The sequence below is a fragment of the Fundulus heteroclitus genome, chromosome 17 (genome assembly GCF_011125445.2).
Source record: "Fundulus heteroclitus isolate FHET01 chromosome 17, MU-UCD_Fhet_4.1, whole genome shotgun sequence".
In the NCBI taxonomy this organism is placed as follows: domain Eukaryota; kingdom Metazoa; phylum Chordata; class Actinopteri; order Cyprinodontiformes; family Fundulidae; genus Fundulus; species Fundulus heteroclitus.
Window position 1 is genome coordinate 12,867,778 of NC_046377.1, and position 18,101 is coordinate 12,885,878.

At 39.1% G+C, this 18,101-nt stretch overlaps 1 protein-coding gene across 2 annotated transcripts in view; it reads right to left on the minus strand.

Moving 5' to 3' along the window:
• Positions 1-518: 518 nt before the first annotated feature.
• plxna4 (plexin A4) overlaps positions 519-18,101 on the minus strand; it is a 301,699-nt gene continuing 284,116 nt past the window's right edge. For both annotated transcript variants that reach the window (XM_036149188.1, XM_012850624.3), the window contains exons 29-32: positions 11,918-12,087; positions 6,490-6,702; positions 4,810-4,960; positions 519-3,449 (exon numbers count right to left, since the gene is read on the minus strand). In XM_036149188.1, coding sequence (XP_036005081.1) covers positions 3,354-3,449; positions 4,810-4,960; positions 6,490-6,702; positions 11,918-12,087 — 630 coding nt within the window. In that variant the 3' untranslated portion in view covers positions 519-3,353. The remainder of the gene's footprint in view (positions 3,450-4,809; positions 4,961-6,489; positions 6,703-11,917; positions 12,088-18,101) is intronic.

Here is an 18,101-nt window from a genome sequence, read left to right on the forward strand (position 1 = left end):
ATCTTAGCATGTAGCACCACTACATTCAGCATAACGGGATGTTACATTGAAATGTGCTGGCAAGTACTCCATCCCAGGGATGTTCTATATTATTCAGCCGGGTTTGGATGCAGGCAGCTGTGTAATTGAATAAGTTGTCTTACCAGATTAAATGTCAGTTTTTACTTTTGGATTGTGTGAAACAAATTTCCAAATAAATGCGCATACTCTTTTTGACTCATGCGACTTATAGTCCAAAAAATGCATGCTTATTTATTACATCTGAGACTGGAGATGCACAGAGAAAAAGCACTGTCTTAAGCTTGACCAGCCGGCCGGAACCAAAAATAAGATTTTTTTCTCTGATCAGGGATGCACCAACAGCAGAACTGTTCAGTGTGGAAGTCTTTAATGTCAGTTAAAGTTAGAAGAAGCATTAAAAACTGCAACAAACTAGATTGGATGGAGACATGTTGGCTTTTTGTTTTGTTAGGGCTGCTACAGCTTTGGGGGGTAATGGCAGTTTTGCTCTTATTTTTAACTTTTGCAGTCTTGTTCTTTTCGTCAAACCTTTTTGAACATGAAATTAGATGTGTGTTGTTGATTTAGCCAAAATGTCAATTGAACCAGGCCAACACAATTGTTTTCTTTTCTCATTTTTGAGCTATCAGCCTCATTGTAGAATATGCTGGACATTCAAATTCTGTTTCAAGAGCCAGCATTTGGGTTTATATTTTATAGGATGCTAACCTCGCTTACTGCTAAAATTAGATGCTATACAGTTTAAGATGTCAATGTGGTAAATGTTTGCAAATCTTCAAGTTTAGTGTTAGGGTCTAGTTTGTAATTGTTGATACAGAGTGCTAAACACAATTTCCAAACTTTGTTTACCGGCAACTTTAAGTTACATTTTTTTGTAAAACTTGGTCCAGTTCTAGCTGAAAGGAATTTTTTCATCCAAAAAAAAAAAAGACATGTCTGTTGTTATCAGTAATGTTCTCTTATACTGCCTCTGATGTGTTTCTTTTCTGTCTCAGCTCAACAGATTGGTGGTGAAATCATGCAGGGGTTGTATGTTTTCTTAGCCAAAACGTGAACCACACAGGAGGCACTGATGGCCTGTAATGAAGGACATGTTAGACCTAAATCTCCCAAGTAGTTGCAGAAGTATATAAATATCTTTGAGCAAGGCATTTCCATTTCATACCATCCAAATAGGTCAACATGCAAAGGTAAATATCTGTAATATTTAGCAACTACCACTTCACAAAAACTGTGGGTATGAGATTCTGCAGGAGGCCAAAGTAGATAAAGGTTCCACCTTAAACAACAGTTTTTCTTACATGAACAGTCCACTTTTTCCAATCTCGGTTCTTCCAAGCAAAATAAAGTTTAAAGAACACATCCACATCATCATTGCAAGGCTTAGTTTTCTTGTTTTTCACTTTTTTTAAAATAAGTTTCTTAAATGGTTTACGTTTTACATGCGCTTAAAAAGCCAATAAAGGACCCAAGGTGGACCTAGGGCGGTCTTCACACATTCACATCACCACATGGGGCACGTTGTCAAGGCAAAAGAAAGGGCAGAGGTCAAAAGGTACGGAGGGCGCTTCCATCATCGCTTTCAGTCGCTCTCTCTCTCTCTGGTGCCGGCTTATGCCTGGCAAGTTGTGATCGCTCTTCATGTCTGTGATGCTTAAACAGAATTTTGTTTCTTTTCATTGAGGCTTGGAGAAGGCCGCCCCTGCCACCACTGAGGACAACTACACTAATACAGAAAGAGCGCCTCAACAGTTACCCAAGATATTGGAGTTTTGCCATATGCAGCTAGCTACCATCTCCAATGCTTGTGCAAAACAGATAAGCTGTTAATCGAGGAGCCAGACAAAAAGGGCAGCTGGTGTGCCGAGGGCAGGAGAGACCGGGGAGGATCGGATCACGTCGCCCACGGAGCCTCTCACCTCGACACACTGAGGTCAGAAAAACTCACACAGGCTTCTTAAAGTTCCAGTCACAATATGTTTTTTTGTCAGTTCCTCAGTGGCACTTTATAAATACATTTTGACCGTTTTTGAAAATTTCAAGCTCCTTTGGTTTTTGGCTGACCAGCAAAGTCCATCTTGTTTCATTTTTCCACATGAAAGTCTTAAATAATAACATCCCAGAAAAGAGGTGCTACTCGGACACCAAAGCCCCTGTAGCCATCTCTGGCCACACTGTGTTCAGTCATTCTTGTCTTTACTGGTAAAGTTGTTTCGTACCCCGTGCATCTCAGTCAGCTTTTCCATTTAGCTCCTTCAGGGTTGGTGGGGATATCTGGGCAGCTGCTGATTTATTTTTTTTCTCTTGTGTATGTTGGTGTGTGCTTTGATAGACCGTTGGAAGAGACTGCTCCTGGTGTTTGTCTTCCAGAGTTGGTTGTGTGCTTTTTAAAAGAGGGTCCAACTTGGGTGGGGTTCTAGTATTTGATCTAACAGCTTAATTTTGCAGTAGCCATATAAGCCAAATGGAAGCAGAAATCATGAGCTTTTTTTTATTTTTTGAAAGTACGCTAGGCAGAGAAAAAAGGTGTAACAAGCTAAAGGCTGAGGATGCTCTGCTTTGTTTCAGGGAGGAAAAGTTCAGAGGAGCAATATTCCTTCCCACACCCCATCAGTCTTGTCCTTAGTTAAAACCCGAGCTACATTTAAAAACACAAAAACATTCTAGGTTCGCCTGGATTCGACCAAGATTTCACGGATATGTATGCTTTGCTTGAAGGTACAGTGTAAACTTGGCAAACCATTCTTGCATTAATTTTCCCCAGAGGTGTTCATTTGGCTTGCAGTCATTGCTCTTGATGTTTCCACTTGATGCCATATGTTGAATCTAGAACTACATTTAACAGAACTCTAGATCATTTTATCTTTAACTATTCTATTTTTAAAAGTTCAACATATGGACAACCCACGTTGTAGTTTCCAAAGATTTACTATCAGTGTAAATTCTTGAAGGCAACATAAAATTTTTTCCTCTTTTAATCCAGCAGGGAGAAGATGCCAATATGGCCAGCTATCAAGTAATCCCCCAATGAAGCTCCCCCCCTTTGATGAAGCTGAGGTACGCCCCACATTGCACTGCAGGAGACGCTGACCTCAGCTGCACACCACCCCTCACAAATATTCAGCTAAACTAGTCTATGCAGCTGTGTTGATGAGGAAAACAAAATATCTCTCAGGGAGGAGGGAAGCAGAAAAAAGGTAGAGGAAGAAGTAATCTCTGAAAAGCTGAGGGCGGAAGTCAGATGATGGAAAAACATGGGGACAGGTCTTCGCTCAGGCACAGCTCGGTTTCTGACGGGGTCTCTTCCCAGTGCACCCTGGGAAGTGCGGTCCTCAGCTTTCCAGACTCATGAAGGCCACCACCTGCTCCAGCTTGAAGGCCAGCCTCTGTTTCCTGGCTGCGTCGTCCTGCTCCAGTGCACACACAATCTGTTTGCAGGACAGGAAGGTAAACATAGAACATCCATTACTAAACAGATTTAGGGCAGTTAAATATTATTGTGTAATGTACATAGGCTAGCTACTCAGAAGGTTACCTACACTTAGAATTACTTATTGGTTTTAATGTACACTTCTATCTAACTGCACTTCAATTATTTAAATTAAGCCTACAAGGTCAATGTACATACGCCCCAAGTAATGTTTGATTATTTTTCTTGGTAGAATTGGAGGAGTTGATTGTTTGGCATGGAATTATTATTTAATAAGGCACTGGTGCAGAGAAGTTTATGGGCAGGTTTGGCTTGTAAGAGGATGCAGGAGCGCACAGGTGGCTTACATCTAGTGTAGAATGAATGGCTTATAGTGAGGAAGATGACTGGACAACTACAGCTAATGCTATCAGGGAGACAGACAATTCTGAAAACCTAGAGATGAAGGTTAGCTATAGCAAGACAGAATACATGTCACCACCGTCTTGTACACCTTTCTACACTCATCCCTCCTATGTAACTGCACAGGATCAGCTCATATTAGATGTTTTGGAAATGGACAGAGGTGGGATAGTTAGTTCATCAGTGGAAGGATGTTGAGGCTACAACTGCCATGCATGAGAACATTAAGGAAGTTAGTGTAAGATGGAGACAAATGACTCGCTGTGGCGACCGCTAAAAGAAAAAAGCCAGAAGTATCCAATAACAATCCTTGAGAGCCAATGTTTTGCGATTTTTTTTTTTTTTTGTTTCAGCACATCTGAATGGTCCCACCTGGAAGAAAATGTGTCTAAAAGCTAGGTTCATGCCAGTAAGCAGACCAATTAAAGCAGTATGACCACAGTTGTAAAATATTCAGTCAGAATAATACCAGCAGTTTGCTGACATTTATAGCATTTCTGACCAGCACTGGATGACGTTTTAGATAACTATGATATCTACATGGTAGACTGATTTATTTTCATGTTTCAATTTTTTTTTTCTCAAGCTACACAAAATGTACTGTAAATACTAAGACATCTGTTTTATGAATAAGTTCCTAATCTATTTAGTGTTATTCAGTTAAACTAGAGTATAACCTCAGCCTCCATTTTGTTTAACTGGATAGATAATCTGATTGACACTTAAGCCAAACAATACATGTTAAAAGTTTTCATTTCTACTTTATACAATAAATATCAAAGCTGACTGTTAACAGTAGTCAATCTACTGTATACATTAGGGCCTAATGAAATGCAGTTACATCCTATTCTTCCATTCATTTCCAATGTCAGTAAAGGCATCAGGGATTTATCACATTAGTTCTTAGTAACACCGCCACTATGTTCTTTAGAAGTGTAAGTAACAGTATTACATACCTCCTCGGTGTACTTTCCCACGTAGGAGTAAATCTCACTGAGGGAGCTTATGCTGTTAAACTCATTCATGTGCATCCGTGACTGTTCTGCCAAGTAGGCATTCATGTCCTGGTCACTGATTGCTGGCATCTTATTAATGTCTGAGTAGTACCTGTTGAAAGACAAGAGGAAGCAGAAAAACGTGTTAATTTTTCTTACAGGCCATTGTCTCAGCCTTTGGAGCCACATGTGTTTCATAGTAATGTAACTGAAAAGGCTGTGCTGCCTCCGATTTCAGCTTGGAGCACCACAATGGTAGGACTGCACAAATGGTTCCATTAAGTTAAAGGCAATCAGTCAGTGTCAGCAACAGCTGTGTTTCCCATATCAACTATGTTAATTAAAACATCTTATTAACATATTAAATTCCAGTAGCTGCAGCCGCTTGAGGACAGGCCTTCTGGATGGCTAAATGATTTTAGGAGTGTGTGTTTGAGGGTAGCTGCCAGACAAACTCAGAGAGCAAACTGAGCAAAGGAAAAAGCAGGTGGGTGTTGCTCACAGAGGTCATGCTCGCATCAACACCTGCTCAGTGTTGGAAGGCAGTAATGGTGAGAGCCTAGCAGGGGATTGTTGGTGCAAAAAGCAGGTGTGTTTGTTTCAGCATTTCTATCCAGCCTCAAAGTGAACCATTGGACTATTTTTACACAGATGTGTGAGCTGCATATCCTCCAACTATCCTTTCATTAGTACAGCAAATAAAGTACAGTTTTAGGTTGTAGTTCCCTTTGTGTTAAATTGATAATACCCTTCAAAACATTTATACAAGTAACAGAGCAAGGACAACAGACAGAAAATTGCAGCTAACATGTGAGTCTCTAAAAGATTTCAGAACTACCAAAGTTAAGGTATATGTTATTGTTAATGCTCAAACTGAAAGTATTAACACCCCTTGAACTTCGCATTTTGTTACAACCACAAACTTCAGTTTATTTTAATAGGATGTTGTGCATTTGTGTTTGCCCCATTACTCTAATACCCCTTAATAAAATCCAGTATACACTAATTGGTGTTGGTTTACCACATAAAGTACCATTAAAGTTTGTCTTTATAATATGGATACTTTTGCAAGGTGCTGGGTGTAATTTGGATTGTCACTGATATCTTTAACAGTATCTAGTCTGACTAGACCAAACCCTCCATTCTGCTTGCAGACAGCTGTCCTCTACAGGTAAGACACTAGATTAAAAATGGCAGTTCATAGTAATGTGTATAACACATTAATTTGAACACCCTTAGTGGATCAAAATTATTTTTTTTTCCAGATAGAGAAGGCTGGCTTTAAGACAACAGCTTTGCTCTGGGCTATCTAATAATCATAAATACTGCAAACCCTTTAGCAGTGTCCTGTCTTTCATTCAGGATATCATGGGTAATAAAGAATGTCAAGCCTTAATTTTATCATAGCAGAACTCTGCTTCCTGTACCTCTTGTATTTTTTTTCTCTTTTTCCCACAACATGTGCCTCTGCACTGTCCCAAGCCTCTGACTTTCCTTCTGCTGCAGCTCTGATGCCCTAGGCGCCCCCATCCATTCTCACTGTGTTGTAATTTGGATGGGTTTTCACTGCTCATAGATCAGTGCTACAGTCACATAGCTAATGTAAGTTCTCTCCCCCTCCATCCATCCACTAAGGCTCACCTCTCCACCCAGCTCTTGTAGCTGGGGATGTCCTTGGCATAAAGCAGCTTGTTGGATGGTGAGTCTTTCCCAAGGCGGTGCTCTGAGGTGGAGCAGGAGTCCATGAAGGTCTGGGCCACAACGGACAAACAGGCATCCGTGATGCTGCTCTTGTGGATGTCGAACACAAACTGGGGGTTCTTGATCACATTCACCCAGAAGCGCAGAGGTAGGCTGGAAAAAAAGGTGAGCAAAAGAGTTTAATGGTGAACTATCAGAACCATACATCATTTGTACTTGACATGTTCTGTTGCAGCCAGTTGTCTAAAACAGGATTGATGTAGGATTCTCACCATCAATTTATTTGGAATGCATTGTCAAAAAAAAGAAAAAAAAAGGAATACTAGGGGACAAATATGGTCTAATTCCTGAGTTGTAAAACAAGTATTAATCTGCATTTCCACAGTTTTTTTTGACAAATCAATTGCTGTAACCACACATTTCTTAAAAACAGGACATATTTTAGCTTAGTAGCTCAGCTTTAACTGTAAATAGTTTTTTCTCCTGTGACTGAGCTAAATAAAGTAGTGGTTTTGACTGAAGCTAATCTTTAACCTTAAATCTGTATTTTGACTTCTGTATTACCCAACAGATGTGCAGCATTAGCTGTAAGGAACTCTTTCTTTACGGTCAGACATCTTGTTTTGAGTAAGCTAACATCAGCGTCCCCAGAAAGTCCGAATACTGTAGTACGGTTAGCAGTAAAAACGGACTACTATAAAGTAGGCTATTCTGGTGTCCTAGCTGTTAGGATTTGCTCATGCATGCCTGTGCTTAGAGTCAAATTGCTGGAACAGGAGCAGAAATTAAAATGTCATCTAAATACTAACAATTGTTTTGCCACAGTGGTGAATACCAGGCAGATTTTTTGTGCAACAAACCTGTTTTAGACCCCAGTGCTGCTACTTTCAAATGAAATATCTCCTGAATTTCTCCTCCTATTAGATGAACTCAAATATGAGCTGGAGCCATCACTAATTATGTATTGGGTGGACATTGTGTTAAACATTGATGCCAGCCTTCCAGGTGTAACACCATGATGTTTTGGCTCCCATACTGTTCTGTACTTGCTTCTTTTCTTTCACATATTCCTCAGTTTTAGTCATACAACTATCATGAGCTCCATGTGAGGGAATTAATAATCATCTAGCTATTCAAACAGAGAAAGGGTGTAAAGCAAACCAAAGCTGTATCTATTTGAATTTCTCCCAGATTAAGTCTCTAAATGCCATTTTTAATTTTGCTACAGTCAGCTAGTCAACAGGCATGAACATATTTACCAGAGGGCATGAAGATTCAATCATGTTGAGAGGCTAGTACACTAGTCTTGTATGTGCCTAATTCAATAAAGCCTATTTCTTTAAAACAAGGTGGTGGCCGACTCATTTTCTCAAACTGTCCTACAGTCTTCATTTGAGCCTGCACTGTGACACAATTCATATCGGCTTATTTGTGCAAGTTGGTCCTTTTTTGTGCCTGTCCAGAATAATAAAAAATACAAGTCTTTTTATTTGTGTCTGCTCAACTAAATGGATAGAGCCAGCTTTATCTGCGGGCCGCTACGAAAACAGCTCAGGTAGTATTAACAAAGAGCTGTGTGTGGATCAGTGAAGCTTTATAATTCTCTGGGTTATAAGCTTTTTGGGTGATATGGGGAAAAAAATCAATCAGGGTAGACAGTGCATTCTACACGTGATTCAGTGGCACAATAATGGGGGATAAGGGAAACATGAACATAAAAAACAAGTAGGATGATAGGTATTCATTTTAGCCTAAACACAATTCAGATGTCCAATCTAACAGAAGAGGATTTGGAGTTGGGAAAGAAACTCTGCATTATGACTGCAAAATTAATCTAAGCAAAGAATCTAGTGGGATTAGGTACAGGGATCAAAGGGATATTAACAGCACTGCTGTTCTGCCGTCATTGTTGGCAATCTACTCTTTCAATAGGGCAGTGGTTGCCACAAAGATGAAGCCCCCCACACACATTTAGTAATTTTACTTTTAAAATTACCATTGTAATTTTTCTGCATCAATCACCCAAAATAGGCAAAGCGGGTAAATTTGGCTGTTGGCTCATGCTGTGTAGTTTTAGGAATATGAATGATGTTCGTGATCGGAGGTTTTGGTCAGGGATTAGGGGGAAATATCATCTGCCAAGATCAAGGGCATCGCTTTTTCAGGAGGTATTATGCTGGCTGGTGCATTAAACCATGAAAAAAAGACCCTTACCACTGATTCATGACTACAAAGTCCAGCTAATGGGGACATTTAAGCAAAGTTGCCTTATTTGGTTTAGTGAGTAGGTCCAACACTTCATGAATAGAGTATAAAAAGTACTGATCCTCATATATCCCTAAATGGATGATTATAATGAGGAGCAGAACCAAGGTCCCTTAAATGATGGTTTTCTCAACCAATGTAAATGTTGTGCTATTACTATATTGTCCCACCATTTAAGTTTAGATTGCCAATGAAAGAGTTACTTCCAGCAATCACAATATTATGGGGCATTTAATGGTTAATACCAACAATGAAACATTAAACATTTAAAAAAAAAGATAGAATTTTGGACCTGCTTTGAATTTGTGATTTTTTTTCTGTCTCCAACAGAGTCAAATTGTAAAAGTAACATGCATTCTGGGGTTTTTATTAATTTATTATACTGATGTTTCTTGGTTAATGTAACCAAACGGGCTTTAGAGGATATTAAGAAGTTCTTGTAAAGTCATTTAGAAAGTACAATGTGTTACATTTTTTCCCAGTAGCTCTATTGAGTACACAGCTTACTATTTGGGGCCTATGGTTACAATGAAGCGCAAATACACTACTATTTTGAGGAGTTAATATAATGTTCAACAACTAAAAAACTGTTTTTTTATTATGAAGTGAGGTGCTGCATTGCACAAAGTTGATGCAGTAAAGGATGACTTTCTCCATATTCTTTATCTTTGCTTCAATTCAGCACCTGGCACTTGGACAAAACTGAGTGCTCAACCAGGACAATGATATTAAACACATGCACACTAGGTTTGGAGTTGCAAGGCCGGTTAACATTATGCTGTTGGAGTGGTCATTATGTCAAAAACTGAAATATATTTAAAAAGCTGGGTGTTTTCCAAGAAACTAAACAATTTCAAATGAGCTCCATCAATTCTGATAAGAACAGTGATTAAATATCCAGACAGAATTATGCCAGAGACTAATTGTTGATGGCTACAAAAAGTGTTTGGTTGATCTGCAAGTTTCAAAGGGAGACTCCTCTTAATGTAGGTGGAATTGTGTGAAATGCTAATTGTCTGTATAGAAGAGACTCCGCAAATACAAACTTAGTCCTAACATTTTTGTTATTCAAACACACTTCAGTTTAATTTTTTTTTTAGATCCTTCCACATTGAATGATTCAATTGCGTCATCAAAAGACTCAAATTAATGATTGTCCTATGCATAATAAGGGTATATAATCTTCTCATAGGAACTTTTCTTTACACAGTCATTTAAATTTCATCAATAGCTAGGGTAATTACCATCAACAAGTAAATGGCTAGATATGTAGGCATTACAATGCACTCAGAAAAGTGACGAGATTTACAAATACAATCTAGTGGGCTTTGCTCCAGCAATGACTACAATAAGCCAATATGCAAATTTTGAAGAGAATGACACATTAATTATGACTAGAACATGCACTAATCTGTATTTCTATCCTAACTGGGCTGTTTATAGTGTGAGTAGGGAGGTGCTGCAGTAGCACTGAGGACAGATGATCCACATCTATGTGACAGTTCTGCACAGTAATTAAATTTCCTTCTATCTCCTCTACACGAAAAACACACTGTGGCAATCGACAGGCAGGCAAAAAACAGAAGAGAGAAGATGTGAGCAGACGCCGAGACGCTGCCATTAATCCAAAGGATACCATCTGGAGAGCATCCTAGAGCCAGTGATTCAACTATGTAGAGACTTATTGCAAAAATAAATCCACAGCCAAACTCAACACAGTGCAAAACAACTATGCATTTATATTATTTAAAGTTTCTGCAGAACTGAAAGGTATGTGGGTTGGTTTCAGATTTTGTGAAAGTTGAACAGAAGCAAAGGCAAACTAAACAAAGATTCAGATCTTTAGTATTGACAAATGATGCATAAAACCTAATGCCATAGTAATACTATCAGTAACCTTAAGAAAATAACATGTGGCAAATGGTAGGCGGGGGAATATTTTAAGGGCAGGGCTATGCTATGATCCTGATTTTTTTTTTTTTTTTTGGGGGGGGGGGGGGGGGGTAAATGGGAGTTGGGGGTTGCACTGGGATGCAGAAGCTTTCACTGCAGCTGAGGTTAATGGTGTGTATGATGACAATGAGAATGGAGGACTTAATGGAATGGGGGCTCTGCTTGGAGGAGATGCTTGCATCATTATTCTCTACTGCAGGACAAAATGAGGGCTTTTGTCACAGCTAATATTCCAGTCCACAGAATGCCTTAAACTTATGAATATTCACACAGGAGGTGCAGGCAGATGCACAACCAAGCAGCGACATAAACTGGCTCAGTCTCAGCAGCTTTTGTCAGACTTTCCTATGACAGATTACTGTTCATCTATGGCATTTATGATAGTTAGAGCCCATTAAGCAACTAATGCAACAAAACCTATCGTGCTGTCAGAAAACACTTAAAAAGCCGCAAATTGCCCAATAATGCTGACAACTAAAAATACCAAAATTACAGTGAAAAGCAAATATTTCCTCTTTGGCCTCCTACGACCCATTTATCTCTCCATCGCAATTTGTCCTTCAGAACCTCGCACTGTGTGATGCATGCTGGGATCTTAACTGAGGCCAGAGGGCTAACGAGTTATTAGTGTATTTAACTCCCATTGCATCCACTTCCCCTTTATCACCTTTTCATTTCTCCTCCATTCCCATTGTAGTTCACAGCTGATTATTTAACTTCAACCAGGCTTCATAAAGTGGGTTCACAGAGGTCAACGTGGCCTAAATTAATAAGCGGATATTAATTTAGAGGTGTACTCCTGGAAGTGAACATTTGTCACTATGGAGATTTCCACAATGACAAGCATCGTTTTGGCCCAGTATTCCATGATGATAATGGAGAGCCTTGGCAGCCAATTGGATTAGCCTCTTGTGGATAGCTTTAACGAAGATTACACACCCCTGTGGCTAATGGGTATTAGGAAAAGAAGCACATGGAGGAAACTTGGCAGTGTCTGGGCACTGCTATGGTAAATGTGCCAAAGTGTAGAAGAGGCCTTGAAAGCTGCCACACTGCAGCCCGAATAACAAAATAAAACTTTCTGTGAAAGTAACCGCATCCTGCAGTGCAAATAATTTGTGTTCACAAGTGGATGCTGATTTGAACTCACCAGTTGCTCTTCCATGTGTGTCGCACATGTGGGTCGTGGATGCTGTGTTTGTCTGCCTGCTCATCCAGGAAGTCAAACATGTATTTAATCGCCAGAGGCAGGGCGCTGCCTCGGTGGGCGGTGCTGAAGATGGTTTCAAACAGGTCGTCAACAAACTTCTGTAATGTACCCTGCAGGTCAGAGAGAGCAGATGTATGCATGTATAATCTGGTATACAAAGCTTCAGAAGCATACAGTTTTTAACAAAGGTATTTATGCTTTTGTCACATTACAACCCAAAAGTAGTTTTTCAGGATTTCATTTGATAGATGAACAAAAGGTACATAATTGTAAAGTCAAAGAAAAAAGTATGTCGTTTTTAACAGCTTTTACAAATAGAAGTCATCCCTTTTTACTCTGGCCTTTACTTAGACCAGTTTTATTGTCACTGCTGCAGTAAAGTATATCCAGCACATGATGTTGCCACCGCTATGGTTCACCAAAGACATGGTGAATTGAGTGTTTTCTGCCACAAATAGTTTTCATATTGGCCCAAAAGTTTGTTCTCCTCTGGTAAGAGCACCTTCTCCCACATGGTTACTGTGTCCATTACAGGACTTGTGTCTGATCGGAAACTGGGTTTCTTGCCTTTCTTTGTACGACTGCTCTCTTTTTGCCACATCCCGCTTTAAAAGTATTGACAATTTTATCTCTATTTCCATTGTCTTCCTGCTGCTGTTCACCAATGTTTGTAGATTTTATACCAAGATAAAATTATTCACAGGTAGACTCCATTTACTAATTAGGTGACTTCTAAAGGCAAGTGATCAAATATAAATGCATGTCATGTATTTTATATTTTTATTTGAAAAAAAAAAAAAAAAACATCTATGCATGTATTTCCAATTATGTGCAACATTTTGATAGTTTACATTATAAAATCTCCCAAAAACCTTAAGGTTTGTGTTTCTAACATGACTAACTTTAAGGGATCTGAACACTTCTTTAAGGCACAGTATTGTGACTAATCCCATCAGAGTCAATTATAGACATTTCTGCTTTCTAATGCATTTTGTCACAACAAATGTAGAATGAAAGATTGACACAAACTTAATATTTTTTCCTATCAGAATTTCTGAGTTGTGCAGCGCATTTTGATTTTGTCCCGTCATTCCGATGTTTGTGCGTGTGACTCATATCTCGCAGACCCGACCCCTAAATCTGCTTGCAGCTTTGATGGAAGAAATTGTTATTTCACAGCTGACTTTTAATAATATCTGGGAACAGGAGGTGCATCTCCTAAGCCTCTTTGTGCTGCCGGATTAGCTCCCACACTGCACCATTGACCCTAATTTGATTTAATGTTGGCGACTTTAAGGAGGAGGAGGAGATAAGAGGAGAGAGACACAGAGTGAAAGAATCTAATCCTCTTGTAAAGAACAAGTTGATGGGATGCAGGGGGAGAAAGTGGAAGCAAGGGATGGAAATAAAAACGACAGGTTTTCTATCACAAAACGAGGCCATCGAGTGAAGCAGATGAGTGGTATACAGGCGCTAGAAAATAAAAATCCAATTTAGGTGGAGCGGATGACCAAATCAGAGTCGAGAGATGTAAAAGAGAGTAGGAGGAGGGAATCCTGTTTGTCCAACAATTGCATCTATAATTCTAATGCGACCACAATTCCCCACAGCTTACAATTTTTCTATGATGAGATCACGTACATCTTTATTAGGCCAGCAAGTTTCTGACCGACAGTCTGTATTAGCTAACAACGGAATACCGCAAGTGTGTGGCAGGGTTCCTCAAACTGCCATGATCAATCCCCCTTTAAAGAAAACAAATTTGGATGATTTTATAAAGTAATTAGAGACATATATCCAACCTAACATTATTTTTTCCGCAATGGTTATGGAAAAGGCAGTCTATATATGGTAACTGGCCTGTACTTGTATAGCGGACCCCAAAACACTTTACACTATATTCAGTCATTCACCCATTAACTCATACATTTACATGTGTAAGAATCCATGGAAGAAAAGAAAGACGAGCAAAGGAAAGGAAACACTGAGGGAGAAGAAAGGACACTAGGAAGAAAGATAAAGAGGAAGAAAGGACAAAGAAATGAAGGGCACAAGAAATTAAGTGAAATGGGAAAGCAGGAAGAACAGACACGAACAGAAAGAAGAAAAAGAGGAAAGGATGCAAAAAAGAAGGAACACAGGGAAGGAAGTTTTGAAACGTACAAGGAAAGACGGACACCGCTCGTAGTCAATCATGTCTGACAAAACAAATATTTTTCCCTGCTTAATGTTTTTTTCCCATATATTCCCAGAGCTGGAAAATGGCTAAAAACAATTCCAGCCTTTTCCATAGGGACCCTGGTGAGGACATAGAAGTGCTGAGTCTGATTTTAGATCATCTTCTATTCAAGGGTTGCACTGCTATCAACACTGATCATCACAGGGTTCTCTTGTTCTCTGGAGGAGCTGCATGCCAACACACCCCCAACCATCCTCTCTGTTAGGCTACATTCAAAATACAATGCATCATCTGAATGTTTTGATTAAGCTCAACAACGAAATACAAGAAAAGCAAGCAATCAGACCACTGAAGGAAGAATAGCCACACACTCATCTGTGCAAAAGTGAGAGGAGAAAATGCCTCCCTTCCCTTTGCCACTCTGTAAAAACACCTGCTGTACCCCTCCACCCCACCTCCATACCCCCCCCCCCCCCCCAACTGGTGTAGCTAATATAAGAGACATGAGCCGTGTTGCCAGGGAGAGGTATTTACTGGCAAGGCAAGAGGCAAACGCAGTCAATTACATCGCCTGTCTGCCTAATCATTTCTCACCAAGAGAGATGGCCGGCCAACATAAACTGGTTATTTCACAAAAACAATCCATCTTTAAAGACGATGCTCTGTCAACAGTCTGAAGCGTCCTTCCTCTGCACCTCGGAGCAGGATAACCACGGGGAAACAAAGCGACTCTCTGAGGCTGTGAACCGACATGTGTGAAGGTGTGTGGAGGACAGTACAGTATGTGTCATGATGACAGCAGCTGCAGGTCCCTGGTTTCCTTTTAGCATCCAATCACCAGTTTGTTTATTAGCTTCTCTCATATGCTGCTTATTATGTCTTGTGTCACAGTCGCTGTTACGCGTCTTCCACCCCCATTAATTGATTACCTAATTCTGCAAACACATCGGCAGCAGCAGTAGCTCCTTTTTTTACTTGAGTTTTTTTTTTTTAAAAGCTTGACATTTCCCGTCAAAGTGAAGTCTGTCTCAAAGTGCTGTCTACTTGCTGTGTCGGCTTGACTTTATCTGGTGAAATAAGTTTAACCTATTAAAATGAGCCTCAGACAAGGTGAGAGCTTTAAATTTGACACTCTGTGTCTGTGCTTGAAACTCTTGACGTTAAAAAGGAAGTAGTTTTTGAGATGCCCTCATGTGATGACCGAGTCTGTCTTACACAAGCTTTTTAAATACTTGTACTGGCTATAAAAATAAACTGAGACAGTGACAAGAAATAAATGATTTGAAAGCACAGTAAGAATATATTCTTACTGCTTGAAGTTAGCATTCAATTCAAAGCTTTTACTAAACTGAAACTTCAGGTGAAAAATTTATAAAACCAAATCTAGCATGATTGTACACTGATTTTTTTATTTTTTAAATTTGAGATTGATGAAACAGTTTTTTCCTGTTGTGCTGTTACTCATAAGCACTGTCATTTAACCCCTACCTTCTATTTCTTTAATATCACAACAGTATGTTAAAATGTTTTGATTATTATTTAAGCTTTAGTTATAATAACTGTAAAACCGTTTGAGTTCACTGAACATGAAGCAACCCTAAGGTAACCCTTGCTTTTGTTGTTGACATTTGTAATAGAAGCTATCTCAGTAAGACGAGAAATGTACACATTTAAACTCAAAGTTATTTCCTACACCTATTCATCATAGGTTTGAAGCATGATGATTTAATTTTCCAAACATGTTTCTTTTGACTAGAAGTAATATTAACATTTTGGAGTGGCCCAGGTAGAGTCTCAGCTTGAATCTGTGGAGGGAGCTAAAGATTAAGGTTATGACGAGGATGCCTTCCAAACTCAAAGAGTTTAAGCTCATTACCATGGATAAATTGACAAATAATATTAATATTCTTTATATAGACTAACCCTGTAATTCCACATCCTCCCGTCCTGTACCTCTCTGTTCTGTTTAAAAAAAAACAACAACAAGCAAAGCCTACTACGGTCACTCAGTCTAGCTCAGCTCTGAAGTTTCTTGGAGCTCAAGGAGAGCATCTGCGATCATCTTCATTATTATTCAGCAGAATGAAAATCTAATTGGAGAGGATTACCATGTTTCAAATTAAATGTTCAAATGACAAATCTGCTTCCTTATTTGCTACAAAAAGAGTGACTTGGATCCGATATTTATTTGACTTTATTGCGAATATTAGAATGTTTTATTTAATTTGTGGTTAACGGTCTCTATTTACACTATTTAACTATGACAAACTGGATGCTGTTGACATTATTTTTCCTGTTTGCTATGATTGAAATTATGGAGCTTGACCAGGACAGATCCAAACGGAACAGAAAATTTTAATTATTCTGTAGTTTGATGGTGAACAATGGAGAGCGGGTCCGTCAACAAAGATATTCGGAGTCTTCACGGACGATGTGGAACTGTTCTTGTTAATTAACAGGTCAACGTATTTGCCCCGTTAGTCGGATGTGAAAGGAACGGAGTGAGCACGGAAGATGTGGACTCTGGGGGTTATGAGAAAGGCACAAAGAATGTTCAATATGCCATTTTTAAAGCAGCACTGTGTAACATTTAGCCACTAGGGGCACTAGACTTATAAAGTTCAGGTTTAACACCTCAGAAAACCACTGACAACACTGCACTGTTCCAAAAGTATCCCTCTATGTTTTTGGAATCTGATAGACCACTTTAGACCAACAAATTAAGAAGTCATGGAGTTACTTGTAAAGACAAGGCCACATTCACCCCTCAAGATTAAATCCTACATCGGAGAACCAAAAATATTTCCTATCTGTTATGTTTCAGGGGATCTCAGATTGCTATAAAGTGGCACTCTAGGTCACATGACCCGTTCAGTGACAGATCCTACCCTCTCAAGTTACATAGGCGAGTTTTTGAGAAGGGAAGCCTGCACAGAGCATTCATACACGGCAAGTGCTGTACTTTGACCTGAAAAATTCTTTGATATCTCAAAATAAGCTAATACTTGGGTCAAAACTTCCACGACACCATTTTAATGAAATATTAATTTAAACAAAACAAAACTCTTTTTTTAATCTTTCCTTCTCATTACCTATCAGAACAAAACACACTTTGGTTAAATGGAAATTATTTTACATCTGAATGTTCTAGGTGTATATATAATTTTTGGAGTAACTTCATACGAACTTGGGAAGCAGAGATTGAGGCGTTGGGTTCTCAGGCACTATTCTTTACAGACCAATTCCCTACTGAACAGCAGTGAAGTAAATAAAAAAGATACACTTTATCCATGAGGTGGAGTAGAACCAATATACTGCACAGATAAATGTAAAGTTTAGGTGACAAAAAAGGGATGGTTGTCATTTTCTATCAACCATTTCTTATCAAACTAAATCTGCCAGAGAGATGAAACCTTTTGGTTTTAACTGTATATTTTACCAAATTTTAAAATGCAAAGATTGACAATAACTAAATATCCAAATAAAATGTACATAAACTATTTGTAATTAATTTCTTTAACTGGGCGTAACATACAATAGGCTACTCAGGACCAAAATACACCACAGCATAGCTACAGCATTTATTAGCTTTGAACCTGTCTCTGCCAGGAGTGCCCATGTCCAGTCCTCTAAAGCAACAATCCTAAAGCTTTTAGATGCATACCTTCTCAAATGCTTCTGATTTAAATGAATGGCTCATTTCCAGGCCTCTGCAGATCTGAATGACACGCTGATGAGGAAATTGAGCCATTTCATTCTGGTGTGTTGAAGCAGGGATGCATCCAAAAGCTGCTGGATAGTAGCTCTCAAGAACTGGACTTTAGCACCTTTGGTTTATATGACAAGATTTATTAGAGTATATTGGGCATTGGTGCTACTGAATTATATTTTATCTATACAATCTAGAAAGATGGAGAAATTACAGATAAGAAAAACAACAGAAAT